This window comes from Daphnia magna, linkage group LG5 (assembly GCF_020631705.1).
Source record: "Daphnia magna isolate NIES linkage group LG5, ASM2063170v1.1, whole genome shotgun sequence".
Taxonomy (NCBI): Eukaryota; Metazoa; Arthropoda; class Branchiopoda; order Diplostraca; family Daphniidae; genus Daphnia; species Daphnia magna.
Genome location: NC_059186.1, coordinates 390001 through 413524, shown reverse-complemented (window position 1 = coordinate 413524; position 23524 = coordinate 390001). Strand labels below are relative to the sequence as shown.

Below are 23524 nucleotides of genomic sequence, written 5' to 3'. Positions count from 1 at the left end.
TTTATCAATCAGCATTGTCAGTTGTTTTCGTTCTGAAACGACCAAACATTTTGATATTTTATTTGTCTCCTGTTTCGCTTGGTAACGCATTTCAAAACCTGAAGGACAGAACAAATTTGGACAGGTTAATGAGCGAGACGACTGATGATTTTAAAGAAAAAGGTGTGGCACTGTCAACTCTTATATTGCTTATCGCTTTACCAGCAAAAATGCTAACGGGTGACTGAACTTTGATTGTGCATTTTTTTAAAGGTCATTTGACGTAGAATGATAGACATACAGGCCAGCCAGCTGTTGCTGTGGTCATCTGATCCATTTTGCTACTGATCAAGTCCATAAAAATCAAATGAAGGAAGGTGAATTCGCATTCTGACGATTAAAACACGCAAAACTACTCACGAATAACTGATGGGGCAAACAAAATATTCTGGTGAATCGTTTTTAAGAAAGACAAGTATTTCTTAGATCGAATCAATTCCTGTACAATAGAAACAAAACAAAAAACAGAAACATACAAAAAAAAAACACCAAGAAAACTCGCAAGGGCGTTGTCCCGAACCATTTGAGACAAAATAGGGAAACCCCCTGAAAATGCAATTCTTTTCTGATGCCAGTGACATTGAGCCCCCCAAATTTGGATGTTTTCAGCACCAGAATTATCGTTTTCAAAAAGAAGTTTTATTTATCCTTTTCCAATGCAATTACTGATGATATTGGACGGATAAATACGTGAGGAAAATTAAAAAATCAAACAAAAATTAATCATTACCAAATAAAGGAAGTTTAACTTGGAGTGTTGGGAGGTGCCGTAACGTCCGCATGATTCACATAAAAAGAGCGCGTTGTCGTGGAGAAGAGTATCAGAAGCGTCTCGTCCAGCAGAACAAGAAACGTCCTCATCGTGGAAGCGCTCAAACGCATCGGTAGAGTATAGCTACATATTATTACGGTATAAGAATATATATATAGCATAATATAGAAATGAATCATTTTGCTTGTATAGTTTTCTGTTTAAAAAAAGAATATTTAAACGCGTTTAAAGCATTGGTCAAACTAATTCGAATGCTGTATATAATATGCACGTGTACGCATGTAAAGCCTGTGTTTATATAGAAATGGAAAGGATGGCCATGCATAATATAGAAGTGAATCATTTTGCGTGTATAGTTTTATGTTTAAAACAAAGACTTAAATGTGTCGTTAAAGCCTTGAAATTCAACTAATGCTGTTGTATACAACGTATGTAGCCTGTGCTGTTATATAGATAATAAAAAATGGCAATGCCGAAAGCAAATGATTTGACAGCAGCCGTCTTCATAGCAGCCATCACCCTGCTGCTGGGCACGGCTAATGGCAGCATTTATCAGACGAACGACGCCATCGTTTTCGAATGTAAGTAATAATTTTGTTGTTGTTTTTGTTTTTCATCTGCTCGTCATTGTTGAATTACTGGATGAAGCAATGACGGAACGAAATAATCAACAAATTACTATTTTTTTTTTTATAATAAATTTTTTTTCGAATTTATTCTTCCCAACAGTCGACAGGACGTGGGATGGCTCTCTTCTCGCAAAGCGTTACCCTCCTAGCCAATCGGATTATTTGCCAATAAAGGCTTTTCTGAATGGCGGCGTTATCCCTCCTTCACACATCCCCATGATGGACCCGTTTACAAAAAGCAATCGGCACAGTAGCAACGTTCAGAGTTATTATAGCTGGCTGCATTACCATCCGTTGATGTACGCTGGAGCGCGTGTTGCTCCAGAGTCCCCTCCTAACGAGACCCGTACAGCACAATGCGGTGCTGGGCCTACTGATAGGTCTACCCATCAACGTATTATCGGCGGAAGTGAGGCTATTCCCAATTCCTGGCCTTTTGTAGTAAGTTTCGTGTGTAGAGCTATATACATTATATAGCGCTGCGTATAGTCTATATTTAACACAATCTATAGACTATACATTGACTGGCTGTAACCTAAAATCAATTGTTTGTTTTTCGTGATTTAATTTCAGGTAGGCCTAAGCATAGTAACTGGTGAGGGGAACTTAATCATCTGTGGCGGATCTCTAATTTCCGAAACTAAAGTTCTGATCGCGGCTCGCTGTGTAGAAAGGTATATAAGGGATAGGCTCATATGTTGTTTATATAATAGACAAGTCAGTATTACTATTTCGCATTAAAACACGATAGATTTGATTTTATATATATATTTTTTTTTGTTTCATTTCTTTTTTTCGCTTGGCTTGATTCGTTTTGTTTAGATTCAGCATGATAGATATGTTTTTCGCGACTTTGAAACTTGGCATGCACGAGCTGGATGACTCACAAGCAACGAGGCGAATCTCTCGAATGATGGTCCATAAAGACTATAACCCCAAAACAAACGTAAGTGCCCATGTCTGTAACATATAGTCTAGTCTAATCACATCGATTTAGATTTTGTTTTTGTCTGTCTTAAGTAGTCCATTTTTTTCGATCTAATACTTATTGATGAGCTTTTCTATACAAATTGTAACATCAACGTGTTAATTGCATAGATGTTTTATTTTGTGCTTTGTTTTAGTCTTCTGATATCGCCATTATAACAATGGACGCACCTGTCACTTTCACAAAAGCCATTTCACCCGTCTGCTTGCCGGCAGTAAGTACTAACGTCGATGCCCACGCCGGAAAGGTTGCCTACATCATGGGATGGGGACCGACAATTTCAACTAAAAAACAAGCAGGTACGTACAGAAAAATTGTCAATAACTTGTGTCTAAAATGAATATACATAAAAAAAATATGAATAGTATAAGAAAACAACAACAGCCCCTTGCCAAATAGCTGGCTTTTTGAATATAGCATTTGTTTCTTGTGAAATCACGTGAAATCCGAGTTGTGGTAGCTGCTAACGAGTACTTGGTTCTTTGTGGTAGACCAATAACTTGCATTTTTTTATTTTTTACGAAGCAGCCAAATTGATGAAAGAGGCCGTTTCGATCATAAAGGTTGAAGAATCAGCTGAAACCACACCAGGTACGTACAGAAACATTGTCAATAACTTGTGTCTAAAATGAATATACATTTAAAAAATATGAATAGTATAAGAAAACAACAACAGTCCCTTGCCAAATAGCTGGCTTTTTAAATATAGCATTTGTTTCTTGTGAAATCACGTGAAATCCGAGTTGTGGTAGCTGCTAACGAGTACTTGGTTCTTTGAGGTAGACTAATAACTTGGCATTTTTTTATTTTTTACCGTTTTTTACGAAGCAGCCAAATTGATGCAAGGGGCCGTTTCGACCATAACGTCCGAAGAATGCAAGGCCATCTACCGGAATCCTGGTCAAATTTCTCGCTCTATGTTGTGCGCTTCTAGTAGCGTATCCGATTTTTGCCAAGTAACAAATCGTCAAATCATTTCGACAATTTTTTTGCCATTATCTGTGTAAGCGAAAATCTTATTTCTGTACAGGGTGACATTGGCGGTCCACTGGTTTTACAAGCTTCCAACGGATTGTGGACTCAAATCGGCATCGCTAGTTGGTCAGCTGGTATGGAGTGTCTTTTGTTTTTTTGTTTTTTACATTGACTCAAACCTTTGAAAAGTCATCAACTTTCTTATGTCGTTTCATTTTAGTGAGATTTAATTATAATTTTTTTTTTGGTTTTGTTTTGATTGCAGGGTGCCAAAGTGAAACTGAAACTGCAAGTGTTTACACGAATGTGGCGTTGCTAAGACCGTGGATCAACACGAACATGATCGATTGATGTGTGACACAACGCAAAAGATACACGACTCGGCAAACGGACAAAGATTATTCGAAACGTGCATTAACTTTGAGTTTCCTATTTAAAAAAAAATATATTATTCATTCTTCCAATTGGCTTGACACATCTGAAAAAAGATGAAAATTGGTGTCCAGATTTTTTGTTTTCTGAATACAAACTGCAAATCAAAAATTCCATGGATTGTTCGCTATTATGATCGGATGATTGGAATGGTAATTCTTTTAATTCAAAAAAACGTCATCATTGATTTGAGCCTGTTACACGAAACCGGGAGGGAAAACAATGACCAGTCATGGAAGATGTTCCTTGAAATATATATGAACAAAAAAAATGTGTTAAAGGATGTCGGTCGAGCTTGGAGTCTTACAAACGATGATGCCCAGTGATTGGAGCCTGTAATAAGCTTCGTTACTATCCGACCAAGCGTCTCCGTCGAGCCGGACGATGGACGAAGCGGCCGATTGGCTCAGTCGAAACCCAACGGCCGGACAATCGTTCAATGGCTGAGTCGCTAAATGCTGCGCGGTGTGAGCAAGGGATACGCTGCTCTTATTAGAGCCCAGGTTGATGATGATGTCGGCTGCATCCTCTTCGTCGGGCACTTGTTTCTCCGTGATGCTGGCCCATCGACGATGAGGCCAACTGTTGGGGCTGACCTGGCCACCCATCAGCGCATCGTGCTCGTTCTCGCTGTCGCTACTTTCGCTTACATTCGTCCTCCTATCATGTATATTAACGATCCAACAAAGACCCCACATTTATTTTATATAGCTAGATCGACTCATTGTCATTGGCAATTATGTTTTCAACCTTAATTGCGGAGGAAAAGCGGATGTGATGAGGTACAGATCGTCCGTTTGGACCTCAACTGAACGCAGCTGTTGCTTGCCTTCCAGTAGCGGCCTCGAACTGTTTCTCATTTTCAAACTACTGGAATCTGTTCCATTGGATTCTTCATGATTTCAAACTCCATCGAGACACAATAAAAAATAGTTTTACCTGCAACTAGGTCCAACTGACTGCCAAATGCCCGACGTAGGAACGTCATGTTAGTCCTACTTTTGCTATCTCCATTCGTATTACCGGCCGGCTGATCAGCCGGAAGAGCGTGATGGATCGATTTAGTGCTACTGTTATTAACCCCCGTGATTTTTTTTTAAAGAATAAAAACACAAAAGCAATTAATATAGATGCTGATGTAAATATTAGTAGCCTACAGATTAGAAGTTGAGTTTTGAATTCGTACTCGTTTGTCAAGCGATTAGAGGTCACGCGGCTGACATTCCCGCGATGTGGTCCATCTCCCCTGTTGTACACATACAAAGAATAATAGTAATAGAACAAGCCCAAACATGAAACGTTGAAATGTGTTGAATACCAGCTTTGATCGTGGTTTGTGATTGAGCTGCCACGAATTGTGGATTGAGTAGCGTGATTGCTCGAGCTGCTGAACGCGCTCGACTGATTCGCATTGTACTTCATCTGCTGTCACGTTTCATTTGAGTTAACTATGACCAGCACATACTGAAAATAGTGTTTTTGATTTACCGTCCCACCGACGATGTGAATACGCAAATCTGCCGACGTGGTGAACGCCGATCTGTTGTTCTTCTCCGGTTTGAAGATGATGATGTACAATTTAGGACCGAAGAGGAGGACGAGCGTGACGACGGCGCTCAGCGAGACGCACATGCACAGCGTGATTGTCTTCGATTCGTTGCCGCTAAAATAAATGGGGACGAACGCCACCCAAATCACGCACGTCGTGTACCTTTAGTTTTGAAAGAAAATTCCGATTTGAATTTGATCCGTCAAAGAAATGGACACGAAAACGACGTAGGTATAGCCTACATGGCGAATCCAATGAATTTGGCTTCGTTGAAGTTCTCCGGTAGATTGCGCGTCTTGACGGCGTAGACGGTGCACATGCCGATCAGGAAGAAATCGAATCCGAGCGGCGCTATGAGTCCGCGCGTCGTCGTGTCGCAGATGATCAACACGCGGGACCGAGACGGGTAAAATTTCACGGCGTCCGCAGGTTCCAAAATCAGCATGGACACTATCAAAATCAGCTCTACTCCAATCATCGTCATCGTAATTAAAATCTATAAATGATTTAATTAAAAAAAAAAAATTAAAACACAAATATAAAATTCAATTCGTCACGTGATATGCGAATCATTTAGAAACAACCAATTGAGAAGAGAGCCGACCTGAGCGGTGAGCGACAGCCAGCGGGATTTCCGCGTGCAAATTCTTTTCTTACTGCCGGCCAAGATGCGCGCGATCCTGTTCGTCTTGGTCAGCAGAGCGGCGAAGATGAGCGAGAAACTGAAGCCGGGCAGGATGCGCGACAGCGTGCAGCTGAGCTTGGACGGCACGGCCAGCAGCGGGAAGGTCGTCAAGTAGCACAACGCCATGCCAACCAGGATGATGTAGGTCAATTCACGCGTCGACGCCTTGACGACGGGCGTGTTGTTGTGCCAGGCGAAGACGGCGGCCGTGGCCAGCGTGGCCAGCAGACCCACCACCGACAGCGTGACGGCCACAATCGATTGGACGTCGCTCCACTTGCCGAATTCCGCCGTGATTTCTTTGCACTCTGCGCGACATTTGATCATCATAGAAGTTCATTGCGAATCATTTGCATATGTATCAAGGTCGTTCGTTCAGTGGTTAATAACATAAGGAGGAGGGAAACATTCTGGAACACGAGAAACGGCATTCAATCGTGTGTTATATATTTGCTATTCAATCCGTGCTCAGCTGCTGATTGTCAATTGAGATGCAATTATTGTTGAAGCTCGACAGCACGTACAGTCTATACGCAAAGGACTTGGACTACATGTCAACAGTTTTTTTGTCTTTTACCCAACGACTGCGGCTTTATGGTAATGAGGATCCAAGTGATGGCCCATCCTATACATCCACTGACATTGATTTAGTTAAGTCTTTTTTATTTGCCGCTTGGTTGCCTCGTCGGCATTCTGATGGATGTGGGCGAGCTAATACGAGTCGATCGCGATGCGCATTGCATTTTGATATAATTGTCTTTCTTTTTTTTTTGTGTGTGTGTGCTGTGTGTTTTGTTTGTGTATATTACCGTTGGTTTGCAAGTCGGGCCAGTATCCCCACTGGCAATCCTGGCAGGCCGTCTCGTTGAGAACGCGCTGATGAGCATCGCACGTCACACATTGCCAACAGCAGCTCAACTCCTTTTGAATGATCTGCCAATCCGTGTTACAATCAAAAAAACATTTAGTTGAATTTGAAAAGAAGATCAGGCACATCTCAATGATACATAGAAGGCCCCTTTTTTTTATGTGATTAAGTTTTCGCCCTAAATGTAAACTCTGATGTTGTTTACGGATGTTCCGATCTAGTTTTCGTATCAATTGGACTGCATTTTTTATCCCCCCTGTCTTCATCGAGTGGTACAACGTTTGTTATCATGGCAAATGGAATGGAAACAACAACACGGACACGTTTTGTCCAAATATTGACGGCTACATGGCAGATTGGAACGACAACCAGTTTCTGTGTTTGGTTCGACCACGTCACACGACGGTCTCACTAAAAACATTATTTCACTCTAATGCATTTGAAGGCCTTCAGCGTAGTTTCTTATTTTTAAGTCAAAGTCTATACAGGACAGGAGCGCTAAATCGGCAGCGAAGAATGGAACAACGAACAAGACGTGACTGACAACCGGTAAATTAATTATATAGATAACGCGCACATCAAAACTATAATAGACCCAGCACAAAAATGTGCACAAAAACAGCATCTAATAATCAGATCAGGTATAACATAAGACTTGAATACGTATATATAATTCGCCATTTAATATCAAATAATTATGCCCAGTTAAACTAATCAACGTTTCTTGTCTCTCTCCTGATGTATAGGCTACACGTGTGTATACATATATACAATTCAAGTCTAATGATATAAAAGAGGCCAAGCAATTTGTGCTCAGATGAGCCTTTATACACATCGCATTTGACTTTAAGCTATAATCGAAGCCTGGAATAAAAAAAATTCTTAAGTACACTAAATTGCCAATCAAATTGAATAACCTTGATCTGTCCCTTTTGACACGGCTCCGAACAGACGGACGTGACCATTTTAGTTGGCCAATCGGGCATGTCCAGCGTGCCATTTCTCCAGCTGCCGATCTGGACGTAGCCGTACTGTTGCTGCTGCACGCCGCTAGGATTGCTCGATGACACATTCAACTCGTGACGTTGGTAATTCATTATGTCGTACCAACCGGGCGGATTGCCGTTCGAGTCAAACTGGACCGTCTCCGTGCCGTAAGGGAAACTGACGTTCAACAAATGATCCTGCCCATACAAAATATAACAATCATCAAATGGATCAAATCAAATCAAATCATTTAAAAAAAAAAAAACCAAAAACAACCCTCAATAGAGATCCGTCGATGGGCAACATGTCTGGACACATTCCCGAACTGTTTGTTCCGCACACGCTCTGCTGTAGGTGATGCAACGCCCAGGCCATGGCCATCGTCGCTTTGATAACGAATCCCATTTTAGTGTCTTGTTTGTATCTGCCCCGGAGGCTCTCTTCTCCCGTGCATAACTTCTTATTGTTTCCGGCCACTTGAAGTGGACGCAACGAATGATTGGCCGCCATTGGAGATGAATTGGAGTCGGGTAAAAGGCAGTCGAAGCGATGCTCCCAGAACTCCTGGAACCAAGGATTTCTCGCTCTCGTGGCCGCGTCCGGTTTCAAAGCGAAATAATCGCGATCGAACGAAGCCACTGGCGGCGAATGGATTCGAATGGATATACCTCCTTCCGCTTCGGCCTCGTAGCCTTGCACGACGTCTAATCGGTCAGCCCATCCATCGCTGTCTCCGTTTATACATCGAAAATCAATAGAAAACATCAAAACAATGAGATATACCACAGCAATTGACGTATATGCGTGTCCATCAGGCGAAGGGGGGGGCGTGTTTAATCAAATGGTTCAGCAATGTCTTTTCCAAAGGGGAAACAGACGTTGAAAACGTACCTGCCCACCAATAGGAAATGTCCAGTCTGATTGAATCGACGGATGGCTTTCAGGATGGCATTGACCGTCTCGCCTTCGCAGAAGCAAACGATGACGCGAGCTTTAGGCTCTTCCATGATTCGCATCAATAGCCGATCGTATTCGTGGTCGACGTCGTTGCTCAGGATGGAATACTCCTTGGCCACGCAGATGCCTTCGCGGTCGGCGTATTCGCGGAACACTTGCAATCCACTCTCTCCGTAACTGCCCTCCGTACTGACGGCCGACACGTAGGTCCAGTTGTAGCGCTGCACGATTTGCAACATGGCCATGGCCTGCAGTTCGTCGGGTGGCACGACCCGCAAGAAATAGCCGAACCGGTTCTTGTCGCTCAGATCACGCGACGTGGCGCTGTAACCGATTTGCGGAATGTGGAACAATTGCAGGAGATTCTGCACCTGGATGCTGACGGCACTGGATCCTGGACCGATGACGCCCACCAACACTTTACGACGTTTGTTATTGTTCGTTGTCGTTGTGCTGGTGGAACAGGATTCTTTGTTCTTTTTGGAACAAGCTGACGGATGCACAGGTGGCGCTGGTGATGTCGCCGTTTGATAATTGCTGTTGCCGCTGGACGTGGTTGTGGCGGCGACCGGCGATGCGGCCACAGCGTCCCGGATGAATTCGAGCGTCTGCTCCAGGGCTACAGGAGCGTACCAGCAATCATCGCGAATTTCCACGCCCAGGCGGATGCCCGGAAGGATGGTCGGATCTTTGTTGATTCGCTCGATGGTCTGGAACGTGGCCTCGGCTCGCTGGATGCCGTACTCTTCCCAAATGCGTCCGCACGTCCTCATGTGCGCTGATTTCTGATCGGGTTGCTCGTGCATCGAAAACAAATAGCCGATGGTCATGTCACCTTCCAAAATGGCCGTCTTTCTCTGAGTCCATTGGCCAGTCACTGGACTCTGCAAAACGGTGGCCATCCACAATATCATCACGAAGGTCGGCAGCATTTTGAAAACGATCGCCATTTCGTGCGTGTCTCGTCTCGGGGCTGGAAACAACGGCAATGTCCATGTGGCGATTCAAAAGCGTCCGCCAGAGTCCTGGCCAAACCAAGTCATTTTTCAATTGAATCCCTTCATCTGAGAATTGATTAAAAAAAAAAAATTTAACAACTTATAAAAACTGCGTGGAACACATCGAGCGATGGTATAGATCATATAATGTTGGCGCGCAAGCTGGAACTCGACTGACCCGGCCACCAGCGGATGGTCTCTAGAAACAGGGGACAGTGCCGAAAAATGGTCGGGATTCTGCGCACTAGGATCCTGTCATACACAACAGGTATAATACATTATGAATAATTAAAAATGCAGAAGGGCATCATGTAATAGGCCTATCTTAATTTCTCCGTTCTATATTCGATTCAAAGCGATTCATTATCCCGTGATTTTGATGCATCTCACGAATCTATATAATGTGAACTCCAATGTCATATTCACGTTAAGATTCCGTTTCTGCTGTATATCCACACAACGTGTAGTGTTACGTATGTAAGCTTCATACATGACGCAATATTTAGCTGCGGGATAGCAATATGCATACAGCATCTTTTGCCCGTTCAAACATGACGGATGGCTGCTGTGTGCTGGCCGTCAATCGATCTCCATCCCGTATAGTTGATGTAGATATAGACGAGACCGTTAACGTATATAGATGACGCACGTTTGGGACGTGGCCAGTAGATATTACAGAAAAGAATAGATCTCTCTTTATATGTCCCTTATATTTTTGGATGTGCAGTCGTATATCTATATCGATTACGACTCGTCATTATAGAAAGACTATACATATCCAATCAAATGCGAGACAGAAGCTTCTTTGAATCGATAACATTCAGCGATATCAGAATGTTCTCTCGATTCGCGACGTGCATTCGAATTGAGTCATGTATAGTACGTTTTAATTCGCGTGATGCGCGGGGTACAAAGTGAAACGGGCATGAGTTCTCGACGTGATTGACGGCACGCCTAATTGCCAAACGCTGTTGACTTTCTCACGCCCACTATAGATCGCCGTAGGCTGTGCCTGTACATCACGACCTATTGTGCTGGGTATATATAGAAAAACAATACACCGTTGTCTCTTCACGAACGAGAACGATCGACATATCGCAAAACAAAAGGCTTGGCAGTTGTGTATATTTGATTCGTAAATAGACCGGCGTGAATATACGACAGACTGTTGAACATTAGCCTCGTCTATTGTGTAATCGTCACCGATTGTTGTGTGTGTTATAGATTAATTTTGGACAGCGCTCCGGATGCGTCTCTTTGTTATCTAAACACGCCCCTGTATATATCTACGGTAGATTTTTATATACGGTGAGCTCATCAGTGAAGACATATGTATACGATGATTGAATTGTTTTCTTAATTTTCATGCAAATGACGAGATCGAACCGCCTGTTGCTGCCTAGCAAAAATCACTAAAGTATAATATGGTATAGGCCTATAACGAAATGCATGGGTAGAATTTCGACTACATCGACATCTTGTCGTTTTCCTTCTTCTTTTCGCTACACGATCTATGGATTACACACAATAAAGGGAAAAAAAAGAGCTTATTCGTCTGCGAGGGCTAACAATGCGGTGCATCTTGAACATGCATACATAAGCTCGATGAATTTATTCTTCTCCTCGCATACAGCACGAAGGCCCTTATTATCATACCGAAAATGACGTGCATATATTTCGGACGATAATACACAAATGCCGCCAGCATATTTTCCTTTTTTTCTGAAACATCTTTTGAACTCGACGTTCCAAACTCGCAGCGAAATGAACAATCTAGAAACGGATGACGTCATTCAAGTTTGTCTATTTACCTAAACAACAAGCCGTTGTAGGCTAACTCTCGTGCAACTGATGTGTATAGTAGCCTATATACGAGCCATTACAGAAATGAATTGTGTAATAGCTACTGTTTTGCCTTGTATATAATACGCACATATAGATTGTTTTCCTCTTCATCGTAGATCCAGCATCAGAATGTGAGGACTATATATACACTTTGATTGAGTTACAGTTCAATCACGCAGCACACCGATAGCTATTTGATGTCAATCATGTGTGCACGTAGAAAAATCGCCGTAGCCCTACATTAGAGGGACATGTGGATACATCCATCACGCACACGAATGTTGTGTTCTAATGGGTCAATAACAACCGTTCCATCGGAAAACGTTATTCAGCAAACTTGGTGCGCAAAGACATATTTTTCACACTCTGTGTTATTGTGGGTCTATATATACACGTATAGACACGTAGCGTATTTACGTTAAATACAAATGTTAGGCTAGAAATGTGCTCTATAAGGTGACAGCACTTTCAATTACCTATGCAACGTATAGTTGACGCATTGTTGTGCATACATACGAACAAGATTTGCTGCACCTCTTGTATATAAAGACACAGAGGCACTTGAATTTGAAATTTCCGGGAAATTTAATTATACAGACAACAGTGTCACGTCTGTATGTAATAAAGACAAAGAAGCCTTTGAAACATATAGATCACATTTTTCTTCGGTGTGTCCAGTTACTTCAGTGAACATGTCAACCTATTTTCTATTGAACATCAGATACAAATGTATACATCATTTAATTTCGCGATTTCAGCTTCCAGTTGAGTCGAGGAGGGACCGAAGAAGAAAGACTTTAAATTTTGTTCGAGCTCTTTTCATCGTGCACAATCGATGGTTGAATTCAATCATCTCACAAAGTACGAGACGTGAACTTCTGTATATACATCATTTAAGGGCATCCAGCACTATATAGATGTACATGTATACAACTCATATGCAAAATGCTGCGCACGCCCCCCAAAATATATGGCGACCATTTAACATCCTATCGACACATAGTCTACCCCCCTCCTTCCGCTAATGTTTGTATACACGCAGCACGACGTATACACACACAGACTGCCAACATGTGTATAACACAAGTCGTTATATTTGTTTGGTTCTGTTCGCGACGGCAATCTGCTTTAAATTAAAGGCCGAAGAGAACTTAGGGGAATTGATAATTGCGTGTTAGTTATCGTCTACTTGTTAGACTATATATAATACAAGTGTTCCACAAAAGACGAAAGGCGTTTAATTCGACGCTGAGCGGATGAGGGTGACGTGCTGTGATGGACTTGTAGCAGCGAATGTGTGAAACACCCAAAAAATCAGTGGCCGTCCAATTTTTGAAAGCGTTTGAAACGCTCTGCCTTTGGAGCCATGGGCCCACTTTGCATATGCATAATGAATGCAGACTATACGCACATCGTCGTTCACCTCCTCAGCGCGAATAATCGAATCGCAACAGAAATTGTAGGCACGTCCGAGGCCTATACTGCAATCAATCGATTCCAACCCAATGCAGAATCGCCTTTTGCACACAACTTTGCCCCGAAATATTTTTTTTTTGTGAAGGGTATTACACACATCAGCACCTCCTGCTGCACCATTTCTCTTTGTATCGACACTGAGTTATTTATTTAGGAAATAAAAAATAAATAAAAAAGAGGGCGTCAGTTCTAACGACAAAAGCAAATGGAGCGCGAAATTTCTTATTACATTTTGACATAGGGCGTTTTATCCGTCGATTTATATATAGACGATATAACCATTTTCACTTAAAATAATTATCGTATATCGTGTAGTGCTGCTCTTGTGGCCGCTTCTTGTATAGGACATGGTAAAAGAATAATGGCGTGAATGATTGTGTGTAATATATAAACCTTTTGAAATCCAGCAGCACGTTTTTGTGTTGCCGATAGTTTTTATATTGAACGGAGGGAGAGAGACGCCGTTCGATAAAATAAAAAGGTCACTTACTTAATTTTATTTTTTTATTTAAAACCCATTCGATAGACACGAAGGCTGTACACGTCATACATCAAACGGGACAAACGCGACCACGCCCTTTAATGCGGTTAATAGACCAGCAATAATAAACCGCATGAATAATGCCGTCCCCTGTTTTGCTAATGTGCAACAATACGATACGGTTCATCCACAACAATAAGAAATGATTTTCTAAATGTAATTCCCTTTTATATGTAATACATAGTCTTAAATATTGATATAGACATATTATCAGCCTATATAGCTATAAAAGTATAAGACTTTACAGAATTTTTTGATTGTAGCGGTTCATCCATCCGCCAAATAGCTGACGGCCACGCCTATGGAGTCCATTAATTTCACTCCATATTTCAAAAAGGGAAGTACAGTCTTTTGTTCGACACTTTTTTCCCCCTCTTTCTCTGTATAATACAGCAGCAGACACATCAGGGGCTATATACTGGAAGAGCCTTTGTATTTAAATAGAGGCCTTCAATAATGAAAACCCAAACACAGCACACAAAACACGGTTTTTTTAATGCAAACATCGACGCTAAATGCAAATCGTTTTGAATAGATGTCCGTAAATCACTGCAATTCTCGCTATGAATAAATCTAGTCGGCTTTAATAATTATTTTATTTTTTTACACACGTTCACACACAAATGCCAAACGCCGTTTTGATGTGCAGAATAAAGGGCGAGGAAAAGAAACATTTTTCTCTGTTTTAGACTATACATAATACATCACCTCTGTTTGCTTTACGAATAGAGTTGTTTTTTTTAAATAGAGCTGCTATTATTACATCCAATAGCACATAACATATGTGTGTGTGAGGCTCTTATTTATCCATTATTCTTTCCTGCACACTCTTTAACGTAACATATCCTTTTTGTAAACAAAGTATATGAAATTAAGAAAGCCAATATCCATCACTAGCAGCTGATGCGTTTGATGTCCCATTTTAAATATGTAAATTATACGTTGAAAAAGAGAACTCGTTTACAGTCTAAGATGTTATCTATTATACGACAATAGGAAATCAATTAAGTACGTGTAAGCCTATATGGCGTATATATATGCCTTCAAAACTACGCCGATTATAGAGAGGGAGTGAAGCCATCAAATCAGAGCTGTCAGCTGTACATTATCCGCTTTCGTTTTGACAATACGATCAATCGAAAATCCCCCATTTTCGATTATAAGGTCACAAATGATATATCCTTTCCCCTTTATATATAGGTGCCTCACATCAATAAGTATATACGTCAGTCTATACAACACGCGCATGTTCCACAGCAGCACGTTTTCAACTGTCTTCTAAAATGCAATCACACAAAACTTGACCGACTTATTCAATGAAAAATTTGTCTAACCTTTAACCGCTTTCCTTCATCGTTTATATCTTTAATTACATACCAATCGATACCACTTTAAATCCTAGAAAGAATGGCAATCGCTGACATATAAGACGAGAAAACCCTTTCACAGTTCCATTGGCGAGTCTCATTCACCACGTTCTTCGTCTGACGTAATGGCCATTGATCCTCGTCTGTGTCTCCAATGTGTCCTTCACTTGAATTCCATCCAAAACAATCAGAGTGTGTATATAGATATATAGAAATACACAACACGGATGCACTTAAACGGAAGCTAAAAATGACTGGCCCCTATAAACAAAAGAGAGACTATACATATAGCCGGACCACTTACATCGAGCAGCAGCTGGTCAAATACTAATGCCAGCGTCACGATTATTGTACTTGTTATAGCTCGGTGCTCCTCGGTGCGTTCACGCGTCAAGGGTCACGATCGTGCACGCTACATACACTTGCACTCTTCCTATATACATTTATCCTCATCTATATTATATAATGTCTAAATCTAAGTAAAAGAGTCTATTTTAAATTAAGGGGGTTTGTTTCCCTGCTGTGTGTTGTGAATTGGAAATGGGATTCATGCACAGCAGGAAAGGGAAAAGTTTGATGCTGACGACGTTTTTCGAATGGATAAAACAACTCAAATGGCAACACGTGCTGATGCCACTTTGGATTTTTCACACGCGAGAAAGGCGACACAGCGTATGTAACGTTTTGACTCGGCTCTTCTCTTCCCACTGCCACGCCCTTTATGCATTTATTCGCACAGAAAAGTTGAGCTGTTTAAATGTTTTAGACGCACTGCCTGCTGCCATGTATATCGTATAGATTGAAAGTGGCCGTTTCGTTTCTGAAGAGCGGATGCCACTATAAAAAAAAGTGTCCGGCATATATAAATATTTATTGCGTTTTGTTCGTGACTCGGTATGTGTAAAAATTGGGGTCACATATTCTTATCCACTGGTTGTCCATCCGCAAATTTCGGGGTAAAGGAAATGGAGGGGGGGACGTATATATGAAAAATTGATTATTCTTATTTAGGACATGGCCAGTTCATCGTCGTGGCCAATGTCTTACGTCACGCAACGTTTGATCGATATATTCTTGTTCATGCTCAAATATGTTACGTTCTTAAAGTATATTTAAACAGTTCAAATTCTACCTATAATCATTATATACTCGACCAAAAAGAAGGGGCTTTCAATTGGTAGTGCCATTTTCGTGAATTTCCAAACAGCCCAGGAAATGATGGGCAAATGAACGTTGGCGAAACTATATATAGGCACACAACGTGTTTTTATTGAAGTGTACAAGTTGGTTCGACTCGGAGTTTCGTATAGTTCGATCGTCGTCATGATTCTGATGATTTTTTGGACACCAACAACCGGAAATGGAGAACGAGAATCGTCGAACGACGCCCTCCTTTAAGCTGTTGGCTGATTGACACAACTCTGAACGTTGTGCTACGTCTATACACGTAAACGCACATAAATAAGGAAGCATTAACAATTTTATTTTTTCTTTTTTTTTTTGACGAATTGATTGTACATATACGCGATGGTTCAGCCAAGGTGTTCACTCCCAATCGATTCTATCGACATAAACTCCCATATACACAGCATGTATTTAGTTTCAAGGGGAAATGGCTTTCAAATTAAGGATCGCGTATACCCAATAAACCCAGACATGTATAGACGAACAAAGAATCTCGTTTCATCATTTCGGCGGGGTCTTTTATATTTAATCGAACTCTTCCTCCCCTTTCTTCTCCCCCCGCCATTAAAACTCGTATGCCTCTTTTACCTTAATTTTGGTAGTGACAAAGACAAAAGGCAGAGACAGAAAAAAAACAAATGACAAACGGCCTGTGGCGGTGCAAAAGAAAAGAAAAACGCGGGGGGTTGGGCTATATAAACGGCAAGTGCCAACGAGTTAGACGTCAGGTTGTCAGCGGAGATTGAAAGGTCAACAACTGAACTGTTTAATTACACGCTTTGTGTGTGCGTTAGTCCCTCTGCTAGTTCGCGTTTGCCGTTGTTGCCCAGGCAGCTGCAGCATAGTTTCTACTCTGACGAATTCCACCTTGCGTCTCTTGATCTTTCGTCATAATGGGTATGTAATTAATTAGTTCAAACATGTCTGTGTGTTGATTGCTTTTCTCACATGCCGAAATTTGTGAATGCCAATTCTATTTTTTAATTGTGTGTATTTATAAATGTTGTTAAAAGTTTGCAGTGTGATCGTCTTGGCCACGTTGATGCAGTTGGTAGTGGCTGATGTCTACTACCCCACTGCACCTACCCCGAGTCCTGTAACAACAACGATGGCGACTACGACCACGACATTGCCGCCCGACGTGACCACGACGGTACCCCACGTCATTCTGATGAATGCATTGATGGATAACATGAGGCACATCATGTCCATGTATCCATCGCTTCCGCACATGAATGGGCCTGCTGGATATCCTGTAGTGCCAAACTATCCACCAATGGGCAATCATTATTACGAGGCCACTACACCTGTTGCTCCGCCCATGCCCGCCTACAACTACGCGCCTCCGGTTTACGGTGGAATGCCCTCAGCTCCCGTTAACTATGGAGCTACCGGTTATGGAACTACTTACGTCACGACAGCCCAACCTGCCCATTACGGTGTTCTGAATAACAATTATGGCTCGTCGTACGGGTCTTTCGGTCCGTCCAACATCTACGGCATCGGTTCGCGACCTTCGGCTACCTACTACGGCAATGGATATCAACAACAGATGCCGTACAATTACAATAACGCTGGTTATTACAATCAACCGTCTTATCCGATGAATATTGCATATCACGGTCCTGCATGGTAGAACACTCGTCTACCTATCGAATAGGAAAAAATCAGTGCAATTTTGTTTGTTTTTTTTCTCTCCACTGTAATTTGTTATACAACGGTGTCTTTAGTTTCAATTATTCCAAGCCAAAAAGGAAATGCATATTTATTTAGAACAATAAAAAAAAATACGAATTAATGACTACTCGCATTTTGCCCACTTTTCTTCTTCTTCTGGCTGCAAGGATGAATTCGGAAGCCTCAACCAAGTCTGAATTCGATATCTGAAAATTGAGGGAAAAAGAAAAATAATAGAAATAAAGGGCTGTAAATAAAAGAGGCTGATGTTGAGTCGTGCGGTAGTAATGACATCATCATTATATTTCTATTGGTTTCTCGCGGCTGCTGGAGCGTTCACTCGTCGATAACAACCTCATCAGCTGTACTAAACTAACCGGGGGCGGTCATGTTCGATTAACAACTCTTTTCGTTCAAATAAACAAAATACATGCGTTCTTTATATAGAATACAAATCAACATGGATACACGTTATATAGTTTATTATTACCTTGCGATCCTGTCATCATTTTTTTTTTCACTCAAAATCCTGGCCGTGATTGTGCAATTAACAAGAGTATAGGTCTATATGTATTGACGGGGGACTGTCTCTAACAGCACGGATCAATAACAATATGTAAACGAGAACAAATGGCTGATGGCGAGATCGAGTGGTTTGTTTTGTCCGACATGCTGTGGCAAGCAGCCAAAAGCGAGAGCTAATAAAAAAAAAAGAAAGAAATCCAATAAAATAGAGATGCATTAAAATGGGCTGCAGATAAATAATATACATAGCAGCTGTGGCATTTATGGATGCCGATTGAATAGATCCCTATATAGCTGTGCTGCTGTGCGTCGTTCCATCTTTTTGTCGACTAAAAAAATCAAAAATAAATCGCAGATTTTTGTTATTTTAGGTACATATGGTATATGTGATGTTGCATTGGTGTAGAGGGAAAACAACATAAGCGTATATATATATATCGTATATATACTTATCGATTTCGATGATTGCTTCGCCAGTTGTGGACGAACGGCTGTTATACACACACACATCGAGACTGCATAACTATGTATACAGCATGATGTTCTATATAGGAAAAGAAAGGAGCTGCTTATGAGCGTTCGTATCAAAAGGGACCGTCAAGTGCGTGAGTTTCACGAGAAACGGATGCGCAGCAGCCATAGGGTCTAATCAATTCAGAAATAAAGACAAGTGAATAAGAGATATTAGTCTTGCCTTTGTGGTTATCTACATTAAAGAATAACAAAAGGGAACTCAAATGAAATTTCTACTTTCATTGCATTAAATGTTGAAAGCCCTTTGGTCAAGACATTTCTAAACAAAATCCGGTTGATGTTTAACGTTTATATAAGCAATTTCACCAAATAGATCCACTATAAAGTAAAATATACATAGCCTACAGGTGGGTAATTAGATACGTTGCAGTCTACAGAAATTGATTTTAAAATAAAGAGAGAGAAAGAAAAAAAAAATGGTTAGTGCGTGGGTCCGGGTTGTTTCATTGCTCCGCATATATCGATTATTGTATTTTAGGAGCTGGCGGACTTAGTCACGATGTATGCAAAAAGGATATATATACGTCAAAACGGTTCGCATATATCCCATCGTCCGTGAACAACGGGAATTAGTGGCATGGGTGATGTGTATATAGTATAAAGAATGAAGGCTACAATCGACAAGAAAGAGGGTATATACCCATCACATTGGGTTTGAAGCGAATGTTCTATAATCTCTTGTCACTACCGATAATCAGCATACAGTCAAATGGTTTCTTTTCCATATAGGATTAAAATCGATGTCGTTCCGTGCACACTATATATACAAGTCAAAACATCGAACAAAAGGAACATCAACCGGAAGAAAAACTGCGCACAAAGCAAAAAACAACAATTTTAATATGTAGACTACATTTTATGATTTGCATGTCATCAGCTGAGCTCATGTGGTTTCAACGTTTAATATATGTACGATGTAGTGCATCTCGTTATGGTTTTCCAGGTTACATTTTTCAGACTTGTCCGTGTTGGCCAATTTGCCTGTGGCAAGTGAAACGTGTTTGTGCATGTCAAAATGAGCGCGTTGAGTGTTTGAACTAATCGATTTTTTTTTCATTTTCATTTTTTGTTTTTGTTTTTTCAAACACCTGAAAGCCAGTAGTCGAATATGGGGAAGTCGACCAACGCCCGATCAATGATTAGGATCCCAAAACCCAAACCAATAAATTTTTCTCAAAATTGAATTCGTTAACCAGAAACAAGAGAAACTATGCGATTTCTAATATGCTCCAGTTTTTAAGTAATCGATCTTTATGAGATGGTCTTGCGTTTGTAATAATTTTTTTTATGACAGACATCTAGAGTCGGAATGCAGGCGGTTACATAATGCTCTAGGCTGTATAACATATTACAGACAGGCATCATAACCGGATCAAACAGAAAGTGCACCACTTTGCAATAAAGAGAATTTATGCTTCAAAAACGTTTGTCGTTTGTCTATAATGAAAGGATATAGCATATTTACTCGTGTACTAGTCTACTACTACTATTTTAAGTATCTTTTTTCAAAATCAGGTATCATTTAAGGATACCAAATTTTTTCAGTAGCTTTTTCCTACTCAATGACCCTTAATTAAGTATTCAGTCGCTGCTGCGTATCTAAAAAAAAAAAAAAAAATCGAAAACCGGCTGAGTTTTTAGGAAAGCAGGAAGTCTTCGATATATATCAGCTGGTCTACCCCATTTCGAACATCGCTGCTGTGTAGAGCTCCATATGTGAAAACTCCTGCGGCATTACAATGCGTGTTGCACTGTTGCTATCCAAACGTCTTTCTCTTGTTCGTGTTATTAACAGGCATGAGTCACAGAACCGAGAGCATCGTGGGCAAACGGTCATTGTCTCTTCAACTGCGGACGACAACACATCATCATGACCAATTTTCTTGCGGAAATTTTACACGTTTTACAGCCGTGGACCCCTCATCTTGTTTTCGGTTCAATCATTTTGTTCGTACTCCAAAAATACGGAGTTTCTCACGTCCAACCATGGTGAGGTTTATTGAACTATTTCTAACTAAACTCGGTATATTTCAAAAGATTGTTTGTTCAAAAAATAGGTTTTTTGCCAAAATATACAATCCATATGGCAAGCCAAATGTACCGGCCGAATCGTATGATGATCCGCGCGCGAATATCATGATAATTTTCGAATTGATGATATAGTTTTGGACTTGATGATGTCTCTGTCGCCTAAGGGGTGTCTGCAGCTCACAGATAGGAATCCTGCTAGCTCTACGCCAGAATACCACCGCTGGGCGGGGAAACCTGCAACTTGTGGGTATTATCGTACTTATATTTCCAAAAACTACTTGCTTGCCACAAAAAAAATTTTACTAATTAGTAATGTGACTGATTCGGGGATTGGGAGCATATTCGCGAGTATAAATACTCGTGGGTGCTATTCTTTCAACATTTGCTGACCCTCACGATTCATGGATACGTCTTTCGCTGCAGTTTGACCAATAGGAGCGATGAACTCATCAAAGCCAATAAATGCGGTTTCTCCAGTGTTGAACAGCAACGGTTCCGCACTCCTTTGGGGCCAGGAATTGATAAGCTGGCCATCTTTCATAGCGCCCATGCTAAAGGAATTGCCATGAAGTAAAATAAAAAAACATTTGCGTTGACCAATGTATAATCTCCTCTTGTCCATTTGTTGAAATTTATTTTTCCAATGAAATGTAGAATAGGCTGTAGATTGCGAATAGTTTTAACAACGTCCGCATATATAAAAAAATAAAAAAGCATATATATAAATAAAGCATATATAAAATGCTAATCTTATTACCTTAAAGAAAAAAGAGAGTTAAATTGGCAGAGCAGACCAAAAAAAAAGAAAAGTAAATAACTGAAGTACTTTTTTTTGTTTGTTTTAATTATTGAAACCAGTCCAAACTTGTTTGGTCGTGTCACTCTTGCTGCAAGTGTTCGTGCAAACGAGTGTGTTTTGTTCAAAAGAGCATTACGAAACTTTGTTGTTAGTGCCAGGTACAGACAGGTTTGAAACTAGATTTTACAAAGGTTTGCCAAAACGAATAACATGGTCTACCCCAAACGCAGATACTTTACAACAAAACCGGCATAACCACCTAGTGTTATTCTATTTTTTTTTTATTATATAATTTTATGCAGGTCAACTTTAATTCGGGCTTCCGTCATCTAAAACTTCTTTCTCTTGTTCTTGTTTAAACCCGTTTGATTTTCGGTTCTTATAGAGCATTGAACGAACGCAAACGGTCACTGCACCTTCAACTGCGACCGACTACACATCATGTCGAATTTTCTTACGGAAATCTTCTATGTTTTGCAACCGTGGATTCCTCATCTTCTTTTCGTTTCAATCGTTTTGTTTGTATTTCAAAAGTACGGCGGTTCTCACATTCAACCATGGTAAGATTATGTAACTAGGCTGTGTTACATCATTTTTCTTTTTGTTTTTGTTTCACGGTTCACACTAATGTTTTAAACCCAAACAAAAAAATAGGTTCTTTTCCAAAGTGTACAGTCCATCGCTATCCAATTATCACGTCAAGTTGCGCTCAATGAAACAACAACATTTCGATTCGATGAAGGATCAGATTTCAGCCGATCCGATACTAAGGAAAAAAGGCGCCCTAAGGATACTGGAAATCGGTCCTGGACCAGGATTCAATTTCGAATTTTATCCAGCCAAGAGTGAACTGACTGTCGTAGAAGTCAACCCGTTTTTCGAGGACCAGTTTTTCAAGAAACAAGCAGAACATCCGCACATCAAAATGGATCGTTTCGTCGTCGGATTCGCCGAAAATATGAAAGGTGTTCCAGACAACAGCATCGACATCGTCGTATCGACAATGGTCCTCTGTTCCGTCCGAAGTATTGAAGGTGCCCTGCAAGAAATTCGTCGTGTCTTAGCTCCGGTATATATAACATAAGCTTTCTAATTTCTTAAAATAAAAAATAAAATTATTAAATTGATTGAATTATACCATACATTGTATATTATGTACAGGGTGGCAAATATTATTATTGGGAGCACATTCGCGAGTATAAATACTTTTGGGTGCTGTTCGTCCAACATTTGCTTTCCTACACGGTTTACGACCTAATCTTTGGCTGCCGTTTGAACCGCAAGAGCGATGAAGTAATCAAAGCCAATAAATGCGGTTTCTCCAGTATTGAGCAGCAACGCTTCCGCACTCCGTTGGAACCAGGTTTCGATCAACTGTGCGTCTTTCATAGCGCCCACGTCAAAGGAATCGCTACCAAGTGAAATGTAACAAAACTTTGCGCGATTGTTGTGCCCTACTGAATTGTAATCACTCGTATCAGATCATTGTTAAATTAGTCTTAAACATTAGAAATTATTGGTGTCCTGAATACAACACAATTGTATTTCGTATCGCAACACAAGATTGACTAGTCGAATTGAGTATAGCATTTTATTCATTGTCGTCATTTTATATCGACGCGTAGGCTTGGCCTATTTTACATACAGTACCCGCCCTTAGTATCC

The 23524-nt window shown here is 40.8% G+C and overlaps 4 protein-coding genes and 1 long non-coding RNA gene across 12 annotated transcripts in view; 3 read left to right on the top strand and 2 right to left on the bottom strand.

Moving 5' to 3' along the window:
• The first annotated feature begins 825 nt into the window (after positions 1–825).
• Positions 826–3949, top strand: LOC116923863 (chymotrypsinogen B). Of its 5 annotated transcripts, none has more exons than XM_045173649.1 (10): positions 826–923; positions 1248–1392; positions 1541–1881; positions 2014–2114; positions 2263–2386; positions 2565–2727; positions 2957–3019; positions 3260–3384; positions 3459–3537; positions 3669–3949. In XM_045173649.1, exons 2-10 carry the CDS (start codon positions 1275–1277, stop codon positions 3752–3754), a joined length of 1200 nt encoding a protein of 399 aa, XP_045029584.1. In that variant the 5' UTR covers positions 826–923; positions 1248–1274; the 3' UTR covers positions 3755–3949. The 5 variants fall into 5 exon arrangements, with proteins under 5 accessions (XP_045029584.1, XP_045029582.1, XP_045029583.1 ...); XM_045173647.1 differs by having other exon boundaries at positions 3257–3384; XM_045173648.1 differs by having other exon boundaries at positions 2954–3019.
• A 27-nt stretch (positions 3950–3976) lies between these two features.
• LOC116935354 (metabotropic glutamate receptor 1) lies at positions 3977–15081 on the bottom strand. 4 transcript variants are annotated; one of them, XM_045173642.1, is made up of 13 exons: positions 9980–15081; positions 8816–9906; positions 8201–8651; positions 7855–8121; positions 6879–7002; positions 5989–6377; positions 5627–5880; positions 5324–5546; positions 5154–5260; positions 5022–5081; positions 4775–4905; positions 4586–4712; positions 3977–4495 (listed from the first exon to the last, which is right to left on the bottom strand). In XM_045173642.1, exons 2-13 carry the CDS (start codon positions 9829–9831, stop codon positions 4111–4113), a joined length of 3534 nt encoding a protein of 1177 aa, XP_045029577.1. In that variant the 5' UTR covers positions 9832–9906; positions 9980–15081; the 3' UTR covers positions 3977–4110. The 4 variants fall into 4 exon arrangements, with proteins under 4 accessions (XP_045029577.1, XP_045029576.1, XP_045029579.1 ...); XM_045173641.1 differs by having other exon boundaries at positions 8816–15081; XM_045173644.1 differs by having other exon boundaries at positions 4775–4902; positions 8816–15081.
• Positions 15082–16999: 1918 nt separating this feature from the next.
• On the top strand, positions 17000–18091 carry LOC116923852 (annexin A7). Its single transcript, XM_032930413.2, has 2 exons — positions 17000–17190; positions 17307–18091. The coding sequence occupies exons 1-2, from the start codon at positions 17187–17189 to the stop codon at positions 17927–17929; spliced, it is 627 nt and encodes a 208-aa protein (XP_032786304.2). The 5' UTR covers positions 17000–17186; the 3' UTR covers positions 17930–18091.
• Positions 18092–18466: 375 nt separating this feature from the next.
• Positions 18467–19040, bottom strand: LOC123472296. Its single transcript, XR_006646684.1, has 3 exons — positions 18945–19040; positions 18741–18824; positions 18467–18668 (listed from the first exon to the last, which is right to left on the bottom strand). It is a non-coding gene; the product is annotated as an uncharacterized LOC123472296 (long non-coding RNA).
• Positions 19041–22258: 3218 nt separating this feature from the next.
• The window catches only part of LOC116923850 (methyltransferase-like protein 7A), a 1395-nt gene continuing 129 nt past the window's right edge, over positions 22259–23524 (top strand). Inside the window, exons 1-3 of the mRNA XM_032930412.2 lie at positions 22259–22419; positions 22514–22928; positions 23021–23524. The exon at positions 23021–23524 is cut by the window's right edge and continues 129 nt beyond it. Of these exons, the coding sequence (XP_032786303.2) occupies positions 22301–22419; positions 22514–22928; positions 23021–23281 (795 nt within the window). The 5' untranslated portion in view covers positions 22259–22300 and the 3' untranslated portion in view covers positions 23282–23524. The remainder of the gene's footprint in view (positions 22420–22513; positions 22929–23020) is intronic.